This window comes from Sceloporus occidentalis, unplaced genomic scaffold, assembly GCF_023333645.1.
Source record: "Sceloporus occidentalis isolate IW3139 unplaced genomic scaffold, rSceOcc1.0.p SCAF_6, whole genome shotgun sequence".
In the NCBI taxonomy this organism is placed as follows: Eukaryota; Metazoa; Chordata; class Lepidosauria; order Squamata; family Phrynosomatidae; genus Sceloporus; species Sceloporus occidentalis.
In genome coordinates this window covers 24123846-24142803 of record NW_028316986.1, presented here as the reverse complement: position 1 = coordinate 24142803, position 18958 = coordinate 24123846, and the positions used below count along the sequence as shown (strand labels likewise).

Genomic DNA, 18958 nt, shown 5'->3' with positions numbered 1-18958 from the left:
TAGGAATGGAGTGTGGCTTTGGCGTGACCTCCGGACTCTTAGGACCCATGCATCATTTAAACAGCATACCTCCAAAGAGACTCGAAGCAGCTTTATTTTGGCAGACTGTAACAGGCCTATGTGACATTAAAATTAGGAATGGCAGCTATGACTGTTTTTAACTGTTTTTTTATTATGGTTTCAGAATTATTCTTACATAAGATGTTTTAATTTGTTTTTAAATGTGTTTTAATCATGCATTTAAATGTGTTTTACTCATGTATTTACTGTTTTAAATGTTTTTATCCACTGCACATCGCTCTGAAGACCCTGTAGGCTGAGGGATAATAACCAAAAGCATCTGGTTAGAGACACTAAATGCCTTTACCTACAGGAAACCAGGGATTTGCTTAAGAGACTAGTTTAAGATGCTTTCAGGTCTTGTTAGCACTACTTCTAGGACTTGAAAAAGTTCATTTTTAACTACAACTTCCAGAATACCTAGCCAACAATACTCCCAGAAGAGAGAGAGAGAGAGAGAAAGAACCTCTCCAAATTCTGAAGTTATTACATGATGTCTTTAAAAGCATAAGCCAATGGAGAACACTTAAGGCCAACTTTCATGCATTTTTGCAAAATCCTCCATACTAGCAATTTTCCATACATATAATCCAAATCATCCAAATGACAGCAAATTACCATGAAGAATAGAATGCCTGCAAAACAAGGAATTAGGAAGAGTAAACCCACAAGATTAGTTACTTACAGTCATGTCATTGTTCTTGAATGGCTGCCTAGGAACATATAGACAGTTATGGGTTTTAAGAGCAAGGTACAGATAGGCATGCTCAGAAACATACACACATGAGTACAGCACCATGCCTAACCAGAAGACAATTGATTCATGCTTATTGTGCAATGCACAGAAGGTGCCCCTGGGTAAACTGCATTTCTCTTTACTTTATTCTTTACACTCTGTAAATGATGCCACCCCAAAAGAGTTAGAAGAGAAGGCAGTGGATTTAAAAACAAAAGGGGTGGGAAACCTTTGGCCCTCCAAATATGCTGGAGTGTATATGTGTGTGAGAGCCTTCAAGTCGCTTGTCAACTTATGGTGAGCCCATGAAATTCACACCATTTTTTATCCTCATAGGTGATTTTGCCAGTTCCCTCTTCTGAAATATAGCCTACAGAATCTGGTATTTGTTGGTGGTCTCCCAACAAGGCTGATCTTGCTTTGCTTACAATATGAGATGGGATCGGGTGCCTTTACAGTACTTAAGCTTACATCTCCCATAATCTATTACCATGGGGTATCTGAGAGTCAACGTGTAAAATATCTAAAGGGCCAAAGGTTTCCTATCCCTGGAATATGGGTGTGCAGAATACACGCTGCACTACCAAAAATGCCACTGATACACCTCTCTTACACTCATGGAAGATTTTTCAGACATCTTTTGAGCTTCTGGCATTCTTCAAAAATAGGATCTACAAAAGAAAGCAGTATAAATCAGAAAACAGTACAACTATTAAGCATTACAACCAACCAAGTGTTTTGGGAACCTGCTTCTGCTGACCCCAGAAACTCAAGCAAACAAACAAGATTTATTCAAGTCTCAGATATATCACTACAGAGCTTGGAAAGGCTACCATGAAGGGGATATTATATTCAATTGCTGCCAGTTCCAACTAGATTAGACCAACTGAAACAACAGGATTTGCCTAAGTGTAGACATATTCAGTGGTCGATTCAATGGGTGTCCTCTAATGAGATTTTGTTCTCAGACTAAAATTCCCAGAATCCCCCAGTCAGAATGGCCACTAGCCATTTTTCTAAGTCCTGAGTCACTAAGGCGGCCAGGCTGCATCCAACACGATGAGCTGAAATCTGTCAACCCTGCAGACACAAGACAAACAGATGCAAGGCAGCCAGTTCCTAGGGTTTCCCAAGTAGTTCAAATCTGGAAAGGCTGCCCCAGCTGTCACAGAGGGTTGCAGCTGTGCCATCCTGTGGACCTGGCAAACAGCTGCTCAACTATTTCTTATACTCTTGTCACCCAGTCAATTCGGTAGGATTGCACAGAGCTGGAGAAGAGTTTCCCAATGGAGAACTGAACTCTACCTTCATTCCCATTCAGCCAGACTGCCTCTAACCCACTTGAAAAAAGGAACAGTGTGTACCACAATGATCTACCAGTGCTCCAACTACAAAGCAAGACAGCTGAAGAGTCAAAAAAGAGCCTTGTTCAACTTTGTTTCATTGGCCAAACAGCTGCTCTGGGCTTCATTTCACACCAACTTGGAGAAGGCAAGACCAGCTGTTCAACAACTTCTCAAATGGCGACAGTGTATGGAGCCCCATGATCACACACAACCCTGGTTAAAACAGTTTGCCGTTCACTCTATAGAGAAAAGCCAGCTAGCAAAGGGCGAGCAAAGAGTTCCCATTCTGTATTGCTCCACCAACAACTGTTGACTGCCACTGGGAGCTTGCTAGATTGGAAAAGTTATGTTTTGGATTGAACTCCCAGAATCCCCAAACTTGCAATTCCAGAAAGGAATTTCTCCCAGCTCTCAGAGTGACACGGCTAATACCTGGCATTGTTCATATGCTGGATGAGGAATACTAAACTGGCACAGAAAGGAATTTCCCCCAGCTCTCAAACTAGCATAGCAAATACCTGGCGCTGTTCATGTGCTGATGAGGAGAACTAAACTGGCACTGAGCCCAAACAAGACAAAAAATGGTGGAAGGAACCCTACTGACAAGGGCTGTGGCATTTGGCCTGGCCTACCCTCCCTTTTCTTCTTTTTAAATAATAATTTTTATTAAATACATAGAAATACAAACACTAGTTTAAAAAAATACATACAATCATATCAACATAACAGTACAGAAACATACATACTTACTAAGTTTCAACATACACATTGCTAACATTTATCTGTTTCTTATCTTATAGCTACAATCAGTGTCGATATTCTGTAGAAGTTCCTCACATTCACACTTTATCCTTCAACTTTGTACCCTTCTTCTACCCCCTCCGTCCCTTCAGTCCATTTACTTCTTACTAGGCCTCAGTGGTACCCATGGCACAAAAATGCCTTTGGTCAACTTCAACCAATAGCTTAAGAAAGGGGAACCTGCACATATTGCTGAACTGCAACTCCTAGCATTTGTCATCATTTAATCAAGGTTGATGGAAGTTGCAATCCAATGACACTTGCAGGTCCACAAGTTGTCCACCTCTGAAAGAGGTGCATCCCTGTCCTTCCTGGAAAGAAAGCCCCTCACTACAGTTATTCATACACTGAAAATATTCATCTTAAATCACCAAGGAGTATTGAAAAACTTCAGCTGGTACCCTGTATGGTGATCAGCTTACAGAACTGAGAACCACTGGGTGTAGCACTACAGCAGGGGTAGGCAACCTGCGGCCCGCGGGCCGGATGCGGCCCAGCAAGGCCTTGGGACCGGCCCCCGCCCGGTCCTGCTGCCGATTGCCGCCAGAGCGTTTGGCCTCTCGCGTGAGGGCGTGGGGCCTTTGGCCTATCAGGAGGAGGTGGGCAAGGGGGGGCAAGCGGCAGGCAAGGGGGGCAAGCGGAGGGCAAGGGGGGCAATTGTCTATAGAAGCCTCCGAAACATGCATTTATATTAACATGTTTTTAAAAATCAGCAATTTTTGCGTGTCCTCCATTTTTTAAAAGTGTCCTCCATTTGTTTTATTTATTTATTTAATTTTTACAATATTTATTTAATTATTTAATTTTTGGCTTCGGCCCCCCCAGTTGTCTGAGGGACAGCAACTCGGCCCCTGGCTCAAAAAGCTTGCCTACCCCTGCACTACAGCATAAGAAACTGCTGTATATGTATGAGCATCACCCTTTCCCTCCATGATATGCCCCAACCCTAGACTTCCCTAATTACTTAATTAATTAGTTCATCGATCATTCATATTTCTCTTGTATCTGAACTGGGAAACTACAGTTACCAGAATGGGAGGGGGGGACCCAATAAACCAGATCCAATCCTGTAACTATAGTTTCCAGTTTCAGTAACGATGTGGTTAACACAACCCAAAACAAGTCTTCAGCCACAGTATAGCAATACGGGAAAGGATCACGTATATCACGTTGTGCTTGTTTTGATTACATGTTTTTAAATTGCTTTTTAACTCGGTAGAATTTTAATATTATAATTCCTTTAATTGCGTGTTAGCATTATAACTTTTTGTTTTTTATTTGTACCTTCTTTAATCTTGCTGTGAGTCACCCTGGGAGAGGATGAATATGTCAAACAAATAAAAAAGAACATGGGTTGTGCATCTCTTGGTTTAATAAGACGAGGTATGTTGCATCTGAACGGGATCACTGTAACCAAGACAAATGTTACACTGATCTGAAAGATCTATACCCTACCCTTTTTTCCCCTTGTAACCCACCTTGATTCCTTCGGGAAAAGGTGGGATATAAATAAATTATTATTATTATTATTATTATTATTACTACTACTACTACACCAGCTATTCCCAGCAACTCAAATGTTGGCTTTGATCTTGTGACAACATGGAACCAGAATTATCTGAATGACGCCTTTTGGCTGAAGAGCAGGGTATGAATTATATATACACACACCTCTTCCAGCCCATGCACCAGAACAGATTTTAAGGCCATGAAGGGGACTGCAGGGTGGAAGGGAGAACTGATCCTTCCCTGCCCTGCTAATGGAAGCAGAAGGACAGCAATGGATATCGCCTGCATGTTTATCTTATGAAGATAGGCTATGGTGTTGGTGGATACCATCAAGTTGTTTTTGACTTATTCTAAATGATCATATTATTTCTTAGCAAGATTTGTTCAGAGTGGGTTTGCCATTGCCTTCCTCTGAGACTGAGAGCCTGTGACTTGCCCAAGGTCACCCAATGGGTTTCATGGCTGAACTGGAAATCGAACCCTGGTCTCCAGAGTCATTGAAACACTCAAACCACTATGTCACGCTATACACGTCACTGAAAGACTATAGCCAGAATCCTATTGGCACACTGCAGTAGTGTAGCAAAACATTTTGCCAGAGCAAGGTACTTCTTCCCCACTCGTGAAGGGGACAGGAGATCTTGTCAGCTCTAGACAGCCTATTTCCAAATGCTTTGCTTCTGGAGAAGGGACCAAGGGCCCTTTGAAAGGAGCCATATACAGAATTGTTTGTCTTGTGGCACACATGATGTTCTAAGCAACTCCTTCTAGAAGGCCTTCAGTTGCACGAATGCTTCCAGAAGCCATGCATTTAGAAACAGGCTGGTATGAATGAATGAATGAATGAATGAAGGTTTATTTATATACCGCCGTTCCAATGATCACGGCGGTTAACAATAATAACAAAACAATAACAATACATTATATAACATAGGAACCCGCCAAGATAAAACCATACAACATCATACCTACCATCATAAAATGGTAGGAGCTAACAGCTGCCTCTCCTCTTGTGTCCGCCACTGCCTTTGTCGTCTTCCCTTTGCTGTAGACACTTCCATCATATCACTGCTATTTTTGCCTACACCGAGGTAGTTACACTAGCAAAGGGACTTAAGATGATCTTGGCCTGAACTACAGACCAGCAAGTGTCTGAAACCAATTGTTGTTGTGTGCCTTTAACTCGTTGCCAACTTATGGCAACCCTATCATGATTGAGGGTCCTACGTAAACCCCTCAACCATAGCACCAGCTCCCCCAACATCGATTATGAAAAGATTAACAAAGACCTGCCTTACAGGGTCACTATAAGGATTAGAAGATCATGTAAGCAAAGAGCTTTTGCCCTCTAAAATGGCAAATAAATGCCAAGTAGAGAGACTGTACAGTAACCACAGGGGTGGAATTACACAAAAGATACGAGGAATTCTGGTTCCTGCTCAACCATGAATCAAACTGCCTAAGACACCACACTGGGATTTGATGAGAATAGGTGACAAGGTAAGGACAGGAAAAGACAATATATACTTCAGGACTGGCAAATGGGGCAGGGGGAGAACCCTCCAGTTGCTGTTGGCCTGCACATTTTCTCAGCCTTAGACAGAATAGCCAATGGTGAAAGATCACAGGAGTTAGGTATCATCAGTACCAAGAGGAGCATACACCCCCCCATCTCTGATCCTCAATGTGAGCTCCTTAGAGGACAGTTAGGATGAAATCAGGAAGAATTCTTCATATGTTGTTGGACAGTAACTATCCCGAGCCCTGATTATTGGTTACAGCAAGTGGGACCGATGAGTTCAATGTCTGGAATTAAATTAAATTTTCACCAAATAATAATAATAGGAACATTAATAATACAGTCGGCCCTTCTTATACACGGATTTTTTCTATACAGATTTCATCCACAGCTTGAAAATGTTCAAAAAAAGTATATATTTCAAATATCAAACCTTGATTTTCCATTTTTTATAAGGGACACCATTTTGCTATGTCATTATATTTAATGGGACTTGAGCATCCACGGATTTTGTTATACACGGGGGATCTTGGAACCAAACCCCAGCGTATAACAAGAGTCCACTGTAATCACTTCTGGCTATTGCATCTATCTGGACTGTCATTTGGCGTGACAGATCTAGAAACACCTCCAAACTGTGAACACAGCCTTTCAGGAAGAATGTATGTACCCCATCTAAGACTACTTGGATTAAATCTGAACTTGAATTAAACTGAATATGAATTAAAAGAAAGAGTACTATTATCAGTCTAGCAGGTCCAGTCATTGAATGGAGCCTCTAAATACAGAAAAATGTTAGGTCAAGGATGGAAATGGTGTTGTTCAAAATTGCAGTCCAGATGTGATTCAACTGCAGTTCCTAGCATTCATCACTGGCTATTCTGGACAGATCTGTTGGGAGTTGAACAACATCTGGAGGGCTAGACAAGTCCTCAGCAAATTGTGAGAGGAGAGGTGAATAAATACTTAAAATATATATATATAAAACATTAGAAGTAAGTACAGGTAAGACAAGGAAACCCACTGAGAGACCTTGGGTGAGTAACACACTCTCAAGTTCCTGAAAACCCTGTGACGGGTTCACCTTTGGCTCACCATAGGTTGGAACCGACTTCAAGGCACACAACAACAACAAAGGCAAGGAAAGCATGGCCTAAATACCTTAAAAGCACCAGATTCTATCCGATCTTGGAGGCTAAGCAGGGTCAACTCTAATTTGAATTAAAAGAAAGAGTACTATTATCAGTCTAGCAGATCCAGTCATTGAATGGAGTCTCTAAATACAGAAAAATGTCAGGTCAAGGATGGGAATGGTGTTGTTCAAAATTGCAATCCAGATAGGAGACCACCAACGAATACCAGGTGCTGATGGTCCTGCCTTTCAGAGAAAGGAACTGGCAAAACTGAGTATTACCTGCCGTAGAAAACCCAATGCCATTTGTCTGGCAGATGACTTGAAGGCACACACACACACAAGGCAAGGAAATATGGAGAAAATATCAAGATGTTTTGCACGGGCTCAGTTTAGATGCCATGCTAGAGAGGAAACTCAATTTTGTAAAATCTACTTATAAATCAGGAACGGTTTGTATGATACATTTTTGTGGACATAGAGAGAGATGTGATGTATATACAGTGGAACCTTTTTATACGCGAGGGATCCGTTCCGGATCCCTCCGCGTATAAAAAAATCCGCCTATGCTCGAGCCCCATTGTTTCCAATGGGGCTCATGCGCGGCGGCGTGGCGGCGCGCGAGGCGCAACGGGTGCGCGCGCCCATTCAATTGAATGGGACGCGCCGCCCCTTCCGCCCTGCGTGCGCCGGCGGCTTTGAGCGCCTATGCTCAAAGCCGCCTATAAAAAGGCAGCGTATGAGGAGGCTCCACTGTATATGTTTTTGCATCCCTTTCCCCCCCTTTTTTATACCTATACATGTAGGGATGGGGAGACTAAATTTGGTGTGTAGGCAAATAAAGAAAGTTTCTGGTATTTAATACCAGAAACATCTTTCAACAAAACTGTTACCAACAAAGGGATAACACTTGTTGGAAGCTGTAATTAAGAAGAAAGAAACAAAAAGGATGTGCTGGTAGTGAAGTTAATTGATTGTTGTTGGAAATTTCACAGAACTGACCTTCACCTCCGATTCGGTCCAAGAAACATCTGGGACCACAGACAGCTCCAAATAAAAATCACCTGAAACATTTTCATGTTTATTTCCTTGCCTCGCATTTGCTGACCGTCGTGCTGGACTAGACTGAACCTTGGTCTGCTGAAGCATGGCTCTGAGGTTCATAAGCCATATTTACACAAGAAACAGAAGTGAGCTGTAGCACTTTACTTTTAGCTTTTAGTCAGAGCTACCACTCCCTTTTTTGTGATTTGTCATTGTTTCCCAAGCAGCCGTTCTAACATCAGGATACATTCACTGGTAAGTTATAGCACATCTACACTACAAGATTAAAACAAATTTCAAAACTACAAGGCTGAAACATGTTTTCAAACTGTTACAGCTCTCTTGGAGCTTTGGGATGGAGAAGAAAAATCTGCAAGCAAACTCTAGCCCCATGACAGAACTACAGTTCCTTAAGGATAAAAAGTAATCCTTAAGCCATGAACAATCAATTTAGGTCAGTAGCATAAGCATGTCTCATCACAGGGTTTTTGTGGTAAAAGACATGGTTTACCAATGCCTCCTTCTGCATAGCACTAACAAGAACCAGAGTCAAACTCCAGCTTCAAAATAAAAGCTCATCACATTATAGCAATATATAACTGTATCATTTTATCATTTTATACTAAATCAAATAAATATATTTTATGTTCCATCAATCTAAGTAGACTAACAATTACTCATCTGGTGGTGAAGAATTTCCATTTTACAGTGTGTCATAGTGGTTTGAATGCTGGATGAAGACTCTGGAGGCCAGGGGTCAATTCCCAGCACAGCCATGAAAATCACTAGATGACTTTGGGCAAATCACACACTCTCAGCCTCAGAGGAAGACAATGGCAAACCTCCTCTGAACAAACCTTGCCCCCCCCCCCAAAAAAAAAACCATGATAGGTAGACCTTAGGGCTGCCATAAATCGGAAATGACTTGAAGGCACACAACAAGAAGAAAAACAATACTGTATATACTCATGCTTGAGCCCCATTATATCCAATGGGGCTCATGCTTGCTGCATTGCTGCGCATGTGCCACGCGGCCACGCACACACCCCACAATCACGTGCACCATTTGCAAGCCCCACTGCATATAATGGGGCTTGTGCTTGCTGCACGGCTATGCGTGCATGCCGGACACTCACCTGTTTCCCGGGCAGCTTTAGTGTATGCTGAAAGCCACCTATAAAGAGCCTACATATGGCACGGGCTCACTGTGCTATACTTTAACTCATGGAACTGTCCCCTTTTTCTGACTAGAGTGGTAAAAGGCGAGAACTTAGTCCATCCTGGGAGCACCAAAAAAAGGTGTGGATCCCCTCTCTCTCCCATCTATCCAGCCTTTAGGATCAGCACAAACAGTTAATATCTGCTGGGATTTACTAAGTGTTTGGGCATCATTTCCATTTGCATCATCCTTTACAACCTTTGTTACATGCCCCTAAGTTTTACCCTTGACTTATCAAAATCCATAATTTTGGCCCCCAAACCTGTCCTCGACTTATACATGAGGTCGACTTATCGTCGAGTATATACGATAACCATTTTACTAAAGTGGTAGAATTCAAAGATATAGTTGGTTAATCTGTAGAATCAGTATGTACAGAGATCTTATGGCACCTTTGAGACCAACTAAAGAAAGAAGAAAGACCAAATGCATCTGAGGAAGTAGAATTCAGTGTACAAATGCTCATGCTGCCAACTTCTTTCTTTAGTTAGTCTCAAAGGTGCTACAAAATCTCTCTTCATTTTACTAAAGTAAAATTATTATTGCTAATTAATATATATTTGCCATTTATGAAGGAGCTGGGAGTCAGACAGCAGAACCAAAATAAATTGCAAATGTCAATCTATTAGATGTCAAAAATTTGACATCCCAACTCTGTAGCCCTGGTGCCAATGCCACGGTCTCTGAAAGATCTTCTGCCAGTGTCACCTCCCACACACATACACATACTATTGCTACTGCCCAGTAGTTGTTTGGCACACTTAGTCTGGTCCTCAGCAAAAGCCTGCCTGATGTGGGAGACCCTACTATCAGCACTGCTACCATCAGCTTAGACTCTTGCCTCACAAAATCACACAATCATACCACCATGGAAAGGCAGTGCCATGGTGGGAGGCAGTAGAAAAATAGAAAGATCACGTCACAGGTAGATAGACTCAAGTCAAGGAAGCCACAGCCCTGAGTTTGCAAGACCTGAGCTGTTGCTGACAAGGTGTCCTGGAGGTCTCTCATTTATAGGGCTGTCACTAATCAAAGCTGACTTGACAGCAATTCACAACAAAGTACAGTTGGCCCTCCACATTTGTGGTTTTGATTATTTGTGGTTTTGGTTAATATGTTCTCTGAAGGAATCTCTAGTTCTAGGTCCTCCAGTGCAAGTCTGCCAAAAGGTGATCATAAAAGTTGTGCTGCAGAACCAGGTGGTGAAACCACTTTGTGATTAGTTGGTCCTCTACATTTGCAACTTTGACTTTTGTGGATCTGATTTGCGATTTTGATTAATATGTTCTCTCTAGGAATCTCTAGGTCCTCCAGCGCAATTTTGTTGGAGGTTCACCATAGAGTTGTGCTGGAACCTAGAAGTTGCTAGGGAAAACACTTCTTTAGGAATTTGTAGGTCCTCCAGCATGATTTATGGTCAACGTCTGGCAGATGTTGACCACAGATTGGTACTGGAGGACCTGGAGATTCTTAGAGAGGTGCATTTTTATTTTATTGCATTTTATTTGCATCACTCCCTACCCCAGCGAATGTGGAGGGACCACTGTACAGACATGGTGCTGGAGACAACCCACTATTCCAAGTTAAGTAGCACTGTACCATCCAAGTACTATCCATCCTGTACCACAGCCCCTGATGAACCATGATTTGTAAATTTTGCAAATTATAATTTGCCAGGAGTCAGTGCTTGAAGGTGCCTTCCTGTAACCCAGATGAAAAACCAGGGCATGTAAAGGGGAGATTCAAGGTGTCCACTGCCCAGCAATCCTTTCCTCTCAGACCCCCACACCAAAGTCTGATGCTGTGAATACTGTTTCCAGAAAACAGACTCTTTAGATCAAGAGGTTGTGGAAATCTGCCAGTGACTCTTTGTACAGACCTAGCAATACTAGTATCCTTAAAAGGGGGGGGGGGGGGGGCAACCAACAACGGTTTTAAACAGTCACTTAAAAAGGTACAAGTGGCTCTGCTAGCTGGAGATGATGGGGGTTGCAGTGCAACTCCTCTGGAGGCCACCAGGCTGAAGGCAGCTGTTTTTGTGGCTTGAGGTATATCCACACTACAGAAATAAAGCTGTTTGATACCACTTTAACTGTCACGACTCTACTGTACAAAATCCTGGGATTTGTAGTTTGTATCAGAGCTCTCTGATAGACCAGGCTGAATACATTACTAACCACAAATCCCAGATTTCCACAGGATGGAGTTAAAGTGGTGTCAAACTGCATTATTTCTGCAGTGTGGATACTTCCCTAGAAAAACTGCAGGGTTATTTGAATGGTGTGCTTTCTTAAGAGGTTTATGTTTGTTTTTTTAAATTTAACTTAATTTATTATTTTTTCCATCCATTAGTGGAGAATTGAAGACGAGGAATAAATTAAAACACTTTACAATGCAGGATATTATCTCAGATTGAACTTGCTATGCCTCAGTTACAATACAGGTATCTGGGTGTCTAAAAAAATTGGTGAATATTGAAATTGCTGATACTAAAACCATCAGCTTTCTCTCACTTCCATGCATTTCAGGAAATTTTGGCCCATTACAAATGGGCCTTAAAGTACCCGATGAGAGTGTACTAGAGTTAGAAAGGGGCGTCCTTTCCAGACGTCCCTAACCCTAGTACGCGCTCTGCGCGTAGAAAATGGCGGCGGCCGTTCCACACGGCCGCCGCCATCATTACATCACGACCGCGCTGCCTCCAAACGAGGCGGCACGATTGTGATGTATTGGGGCCGCACCAGGGCACCTAGGGCTCCCTTTCCGCGACCCCAGAAGGAGCTCCGCTTCGGAGCTCCTTCCTGGCTTTGCGTCGCTGGGCGCAGCCTTCAGACGGCTGCACCCAGCGACGCAGAGGAGAAAGGGGTCAAGCAGCCCCTTTCTCCTCCTCCCTGCATCATATCTTCATTGGTGGCACAAGTTACTGTTAAAGGCACTGCCCTCACGGACGCAAATAAATGAAGAAGTGGATATACAAATAGATACCCATAGTTCTGGCTTTCTTAGAATAGTAGAGTTGGAAGAGACCACAAGGGCCATCCAGTCCAATCCCCTGCCATGCAGGAAGTCACAATCAAAGCATACCCGACAGATGGCCACCCAGCCTCTGTTTAAAGACCTCCAAGGAGGGAAACTTCACCACACTCCGAAGGAATGTGTTCACTGTCAAACACCTTTTACTGTCAGAAAGTTCCTCCTAACGTTGAGGTGGAATCTCTGTTCCTGGAGCTTGCATCCACTGTTCCATGTTCTAGTCTCTGGAGCAGCAGACCTTGCTCCATCCTCTATGTGACATCCCTTCAAATGCTTAAAGAAGGCTATCATTTCAACCCTTAACCATCTCTTCTCCAGGCTAAACATCCCCAGCTCCCTAAGGCGTTCCTCATAGGGCATGGTTTCCAAACCCTTCACCATTTTGGTGGCCCTCCTTTGGACATGCTCCAGTTTCTCAACATCCTTTTTGAACTGTGGTGCCCAGAGCTGGACACTGTATTCCAAGTGAGGCCTGACCAAAGCAGAATAGCGTGGCACTATTACTTCCCTTGATCTAGACATTATACTTCTATTGATGCAGCCTAAAATCGCATTGGCCTTTTTAGCTGCCACATCACACTGTTGATGCGGCATCTAAAAAGGCCAATGCAATTTTAAGCTGCTCTATTCTGCCTTGGTCAGGCCTCACCTAACCAGAAGGAATACAGAAACCCATCTGGTCCAGTGTTCACTTTCTGAAGGACAAGTTGTTAAGTATTTTGGGTGGCTAAAGTTTGTTGTGGGATGAACATTCCCAATTATTTCTTCATTTCTACCTACATTTGCTATTACTAGCACAGGGACCACGCATGGACTAATTCTTGCCCTCAAAACAAAATTGCATTGGACTGAAGACAACTCAGTGCCAGATGATCAGGACAGCATTTCCTGATTTTAGTATGTGTGTTGTTTGCCTCCAATACACTTTCGACTTATGACAGCCCTAAGGGGAATCAATCATGTGGCTTTCTTGGCAAGTTTCTTCTGAGGGGGTTTGCCACTGCCATCCTGTGAGGCTGAGAGAATGTGACTTGCCCAAGTCACCCAGTGGCTTGACATGGCCAAGCCAGGATTCAAACCCTGGCCTACAGAATCATAGTCCAAAGCTCAAACCACTACACAACACTGACTCCGCTGATTTTAATACATGTTAATATTGATGCCAATATGGTGTATTAATTTGAGTTTTGAACTGCAACTCTGGAGACCAGGGTTCAATTTCTCGCCCAAGCAGAAAATCTCACAGGGTGATCTTGGGCAAGTCACACTCTCTCAGCCTCAGGAAGACAATGGCAAAACCGCTTCTGAAAAACATGCCAAGAAAACCCTATGATAGGGTTGCCGTAAATCAAAAATTACTTGGAGGCACACAATACTGATGTAGCAAAGGAAATTTTAAAAATTGCTTTTAAAAAATTGAGATATTCTCACTCCTGTATGATAAGTTGTGTGAATAACACATACAAATGGCCTTACGAAATGTCTGAACATTGGAAACAGCCAGCCTCCAATCCTCCAGACATGATGGACATCCAGTACCTCTGCCCATCCTATGACTATGCTGGCTGTGGATGTTGTGAGCTGTAGTCCAGAGGGCACTAGGTTTGTGAAAGTTTCAAAGTTTTATGAAGTTTGCTCTTTTAACCCCCACAGAGGTCGGTATTAATATTTAGTATCATTTTCAGCTCTTGCCAACAAGCTGGAGAGAGAAAAACACACATTTTGCACTAGGTTGGACACTGCAACTTGTTGCATGTAGAAAGTCATGCTGGCCATGATTGTGGGGCAGCCATTTTTTTTTTTAATTTCAGCTATTTTTTAAAATAATGTTAACCTTGCAGAAGAGAGGCATGTGTGCTATTAACTGATAAGAAGTTCTGCACTCTAGTAAGCATTATGGTAAAATGAGTCATGGCAGAAGCATCACAATGTCTACTTGAAGGAAAGCTGGAAATACTGGGTTGTGTTGTCTTAAAAACAACAAAAAGATTCCTTAAGGGCTAATAAAATACGTTAAGATTCCAGAACAAAACTGTTAGTCCTTAAAGGTGACACAATCCTCTCCTCGCTGCTCTGACCTAAACCTGGTTTCTTCCCTGCAGTTGCAGCACTGTAAAACCAGAAATGCACTTTTAAAAGCATAGCAGCTAATGTCTTTTTAATCATTCTTGCAGATGATTCCTACACAGAACGGCAATTTAAAATACATTAAGCAGCTAAAGCAAGCCAGCCCCAAGAAACAACGCAAAAGTTTCATCAGAGGTAAAACCATGGCTGGGCAATTTGTGGCTTTCCAGAAATTAACAGGGCTACGGCATCCTAAGGATAATGGGAGATGGAGTCCAACAACATCTGGAGGGCCACGCAAGATTGAGTTAAGCCTTCAGTCCTATGCATGTCTACTTGGATGACACTCAGTGTGTTCAACTGGGTTTCCTCAACAGGTTCAATTCTCCGCTCGACCATGAAATCCACTTGGGCAAGTCACACTCTCTCAGCCTCAGAGGAAGGCCATGGCAAACCTCCTCTGAACTGATCTCGCCAAGAAAACCCCATGATAAGATTGCCATAAGTCAAAATGACTTGAAAGAACACAACCACATTTTTGGCAACCTCATCACAACACTGTTGACTCATGCTTACTTTGTACACTACCCATTAGCATATAGTGTTTTGAAACCAGGTGCCATCCATCCTATATTTGTGCACTTCATTGTCCTGGTCTGTGACAGAGTATCTGTGATACTCAATTTCCTTCCCTGGCTACGCAAGACCATAATTCTATCCACTTTTACCTGGGAGTAAATACACCACGGAAGCAATCCTACATTGACACAGTGTAGTCTGGTGATGAGGGTTTAGCCAGGTTAGCCCTGCACAACTCCCATACAGAATTGCAACAATACACAACACACATCCAGGAATTAACCCTGGTGTGCAGTGCACAACGACAGGCACAGACCAATGTACCCCGCTGCCCAACTCCATTGTTTTAACTTGTACTCCAGCTTTTAGAGACGCTCATGCTTACAACTATCAGTTAGCTTGCCAACTAGTGTCCATGCAGGAGTCTGAAGAAGTCCCACTGAACTCTATACAAAGGGATCTTGTAGAATGACTGAGACTAATGGTGCAAAATAAGTTCTAGCATAAGTTTAATAGACTTGGCCTACTTCCTCCGTGCATCTGAGGAAGCAGACTGAGGTCCAAAACACACTGCAGGAATAATCCAGTTTGAGACTGCTTCAAGTGCCCTGGCTCAGTGCTAGGGAATCCTGGGAATTGTAGTTTATTGTGGCACCAGAGCTCTCTGACAAAGAAGGCTGAATGTCTCACAAAACTACAGTTCCCATGATTCCCCAGCATTGAGCCAGGGCTGTTAAAGCAGTCTGAAACTGGATCATTTTTGCATTGCGTTTTAGACCTATGACTCTGGAAAACAGGGTTTGATTCCCAGCTTGGCCATAAAACCCACTGGGTGACCTTGGGCAAGACACACTCTCTCAGCCTCAGAGGAAAGCAATGGCAAAAACTTGCCAAGGAAAACCCCAGGATAGGTTCACCAAGTCAGAGAGGACTTGAAGGCACATCCCAATTCAATATTCAATGGTCCTATACTGACTTTCATAGTTTTGTGCTTTTGCAGGAATTTAGGAAAGTCTCCTGGTTGAGAAACCGTGAATCAATAAGAAGTACACTGAATGCTCTACAACTCAGCAGCGCTTCTGTCGCTCATGCTGCTGCCAGGGCCAGGTGCCTCTGAGCATGTGGAGAGTGCCCTCCGGGACTGGCAAGTGGAGAGCTAGCTCTGAGACCAGACATTCCCGGATTCGCACCTGGGACCCACCACGAAGGGGACTCCCAAAGTGGAGATGTCCACTTCAGAGCTGCAAAGCCCAAGACCCGCGAAGTTCCTGACCCTGGCAGCTCTTCCCTCCTGGATTTGCACCTGGGGCTCGAAGGTAGAAATGCCTACCCCAGACCCAGACAAACCCCACCAACCCATCGCAGGTTTGTTCATTGTCGTCTTCCTGGGTCTTCCTCTCCCTTGACCCTGGCACCTCTTCCCTGCTGGGTCCACCAAGAAGGGGATGCCAAGGTATAGATGCCACCCTCCTGCCTGACCCACCCCAGAGACCGGCTTCAAAGCCCCAACAGCCCCCTGACCCTCCTGAGCCTCTGGACCAGGATCCGCACCTGGGACCCAGCGGGGGATGGACGGATGCCCCAGGGAAGCCCCACCTTCTTCATGATGCCCGTCTTCCTTTTGCTGAAAGTGGTGTAGCGCCGGAGCTTGTTGTCGATGAATTCCATCTTGATCTTCACCCGGCCCCGGGTCTTCTTGCCGGGCTTGGCTCCGCTCACCCCTCCTCCGCCGGCCCCTCCTCCTCCTCCTCCTCCTCCTCCTCCGTAGACCCCCGAAGCCGAGGCCGACGCCGCCTCGGGTCCCCCGCAAGCGGCTCCCGCTGCCGCCACCGCCGCCCCCATCTCCATCTCCATCTCGGCCAAGGTCCGCTTCAGCCCTCGCCTGTCCCCCACCAACAGGGGCGGCGGCGGCGGCGGCGGCGGAGGCTGCTGCTGCTCCTCGTCCTCCGCCGAGTCCGAGTCGCCCTCGCTGCCGCTGGGCGGCCCCAAGACCTCCCGAGGCTCCCGCTCGAAGCGGCCCGTCCCGTTGCCGGGGCCGCGGAGGGAAGGAGCCGGGCCTCCGCTGCTTCCTCCGCGGGGGAGCCGGGCGGAAGCGGCCCTGGCAAGGCCCACCATGGCGCGAGGAGGCGCGGAGGCGGCAGCGGCAGCGCCGTTCCCGGCCCCTCCGGCCTTGCTGGGTAACATGGTTCCCTGGCGGAGCGCGGGACAGGCCAGGGCTCCCCCCTCGCTCTCCCCGGGCCCTTCCTCTGCCCAGGCCACGCCCACCGGAGGACTCCCCTCCCCCATATAAAGCCAGGCAAGGTCTCCTTTTATGGCCAGGCCGCTCCTTATATGGTAAGAGCCGGCGCTTTGGAGCCCTCGACCGCCCAGCGCCCTCACGCCATTGGCTGAAAGGGAGCCAAGGCGGCTTCCCGTTGGTCGGAGGGAGGAGGGGGTCATTTGCATACATTCCAAAAAAAGGAGTCTCGACGTTCCGAGGCCTGACGTCATCGCCGCCGAGGCGCAGCTCTTAAAGGGGAAAGGACCCTTTTTTTAAATGAGAAAGAGCCCAAGTTTTGTTCAAAGGAAAACAGTGGCCTCCCTCTGAGGCTGAGAGAGTGTGACTAGGCCCAGGCCCTGTTCCTAAGGGACTCCACGGTCTCCGTCTGAGGCTGAGAGAGTGTGACTAGGCCCAGGACCGGTTCCTAAGGGATACCCTGGTCTCCCTCTGAGGCTGAGAGAGTGTGACTAGGCCCAGGCCCTGTTCCTAAGGGACTCCACGGTCTCCGTCTGAGGCTGAGAGAGTGTGACTAGGCCCAGGACCGGTTCCTAAGGGATACCCTGGTCTCCCTCTGAGGCTGAGAGAGTGTGACTAGGCCCAGGACCTGTTCCTAAGGGACTCCACGGTCTCCGTCTGAGGCTGAGAGAGTGTGACTAGGCCCAGGACCTGTTCCTAAGGGACACCCTGGTCTCCCTCTGAGGCTGAGAGAGTGTGACTAGGCCCAGGACCTGTTCCTAAGGGACTCCACGGTCTCCGTCTGAGGCTGAGAGAGTGTGACTAGGCCCAGGACCTGTTCCTAAGGGACAGCCTGGTCTCCCTCTGAGGCTGAGAGAGTGTGACTACGCCCAGGACCTGTTCCTAAGGGACACCCTGGTCTCTGAGGCTGAGAGAGTGTGACTAGGCCCAGGCCCTGTTCCTAAGGGACTCCACGGTCTCCGTCTGAGGCTGAGAGAGTGTGACTAGGCCCAGGCCCTGTTCCTAAAGGACTCCACTGTCTCCCTCTGAGGCTGAGAGAGTGTGACTAGGCCTAGGACCTGTTCCTAAGGGACAGCCTGGTCTCCCTCTGAGGCTGAGAGAGTGTGACTAGGCCCAGGCCCTGTTCCTAAGGGACACCCTGGTCTCCCTCTGAGGCTGAGAGAGTGTGACTAGGCCCAGGCCCTGTTCCTAAGGGATACCCTGGTCTCCCTCTGAGGCTGAGAGAGTGTGACTAGGCCCAGGTCCCGTTCCTAAGGGACACCCTGGTCTCCCTCTGAGGCTGAAAGAGTGTGACTAGGCCCAGGCCCTGTTCCTAAGGGACACCCTGGTCTCCCTCTGAGGCTGAGAGAGTGTGACTAGGCCCAGGTCCTGTTCCTAAGGGACACCCTGGTCTCCCTCTGAGGCTGAGAGAGTGTGACTAGGCCCAGGTCCTGTTCCTAAGGGACACCCTGGTCTCCCTCTGAGGCTGAGAGAGTGTGACTAGGCTCTGGCCCTGTTCCTAAGGGATACCCTGGTCTCCCTCTGAGGCTGAGAGAGTGTGACTAGGCCCAGGCCCTGTTCCTAAGGGACACCCTGGTCTCCCTCTGAGGCTGAGAGAGTGTGACTAGGCCCAGGCACTGTTCCTAAGGGACACCCTGGTCTCCCTCTGAGGCTGAGAGAGTGTGACTAGGCCCAGGC

General features: G+C 45.8%; 1 protein-coding gene across 5 annotated transcripts in view; it reads right to left on the bottom strand.

Annotated features, from left to right (window-relative positions):
* The window catches only part of SRF (serum response factor), a 117354-nt gene extending 100071 nt beyond the window's left edge, over nucleotides 1-17283 (bottom strand). For all 5 annotated transcript variants that reach the window (XM_089529120.1, XM_089529122.1, XM_089529121.1 and 2 more), the window contains exon 1: nucleotides 16642-17283. In XM_089529120.1, the coding sequence (XP_089385246.1) occupies nucleotides 16642-17229 (588 nt within the window). In that variant the 5' untranslated portion in view covers nucleotides 17230-17283. The remainder of the gene's footprint in view (nucleotides 1-16641) is intronic.
* Between the last annotated feature and the right edge of the window lie 1675 nt (nucleotides 17284-18958).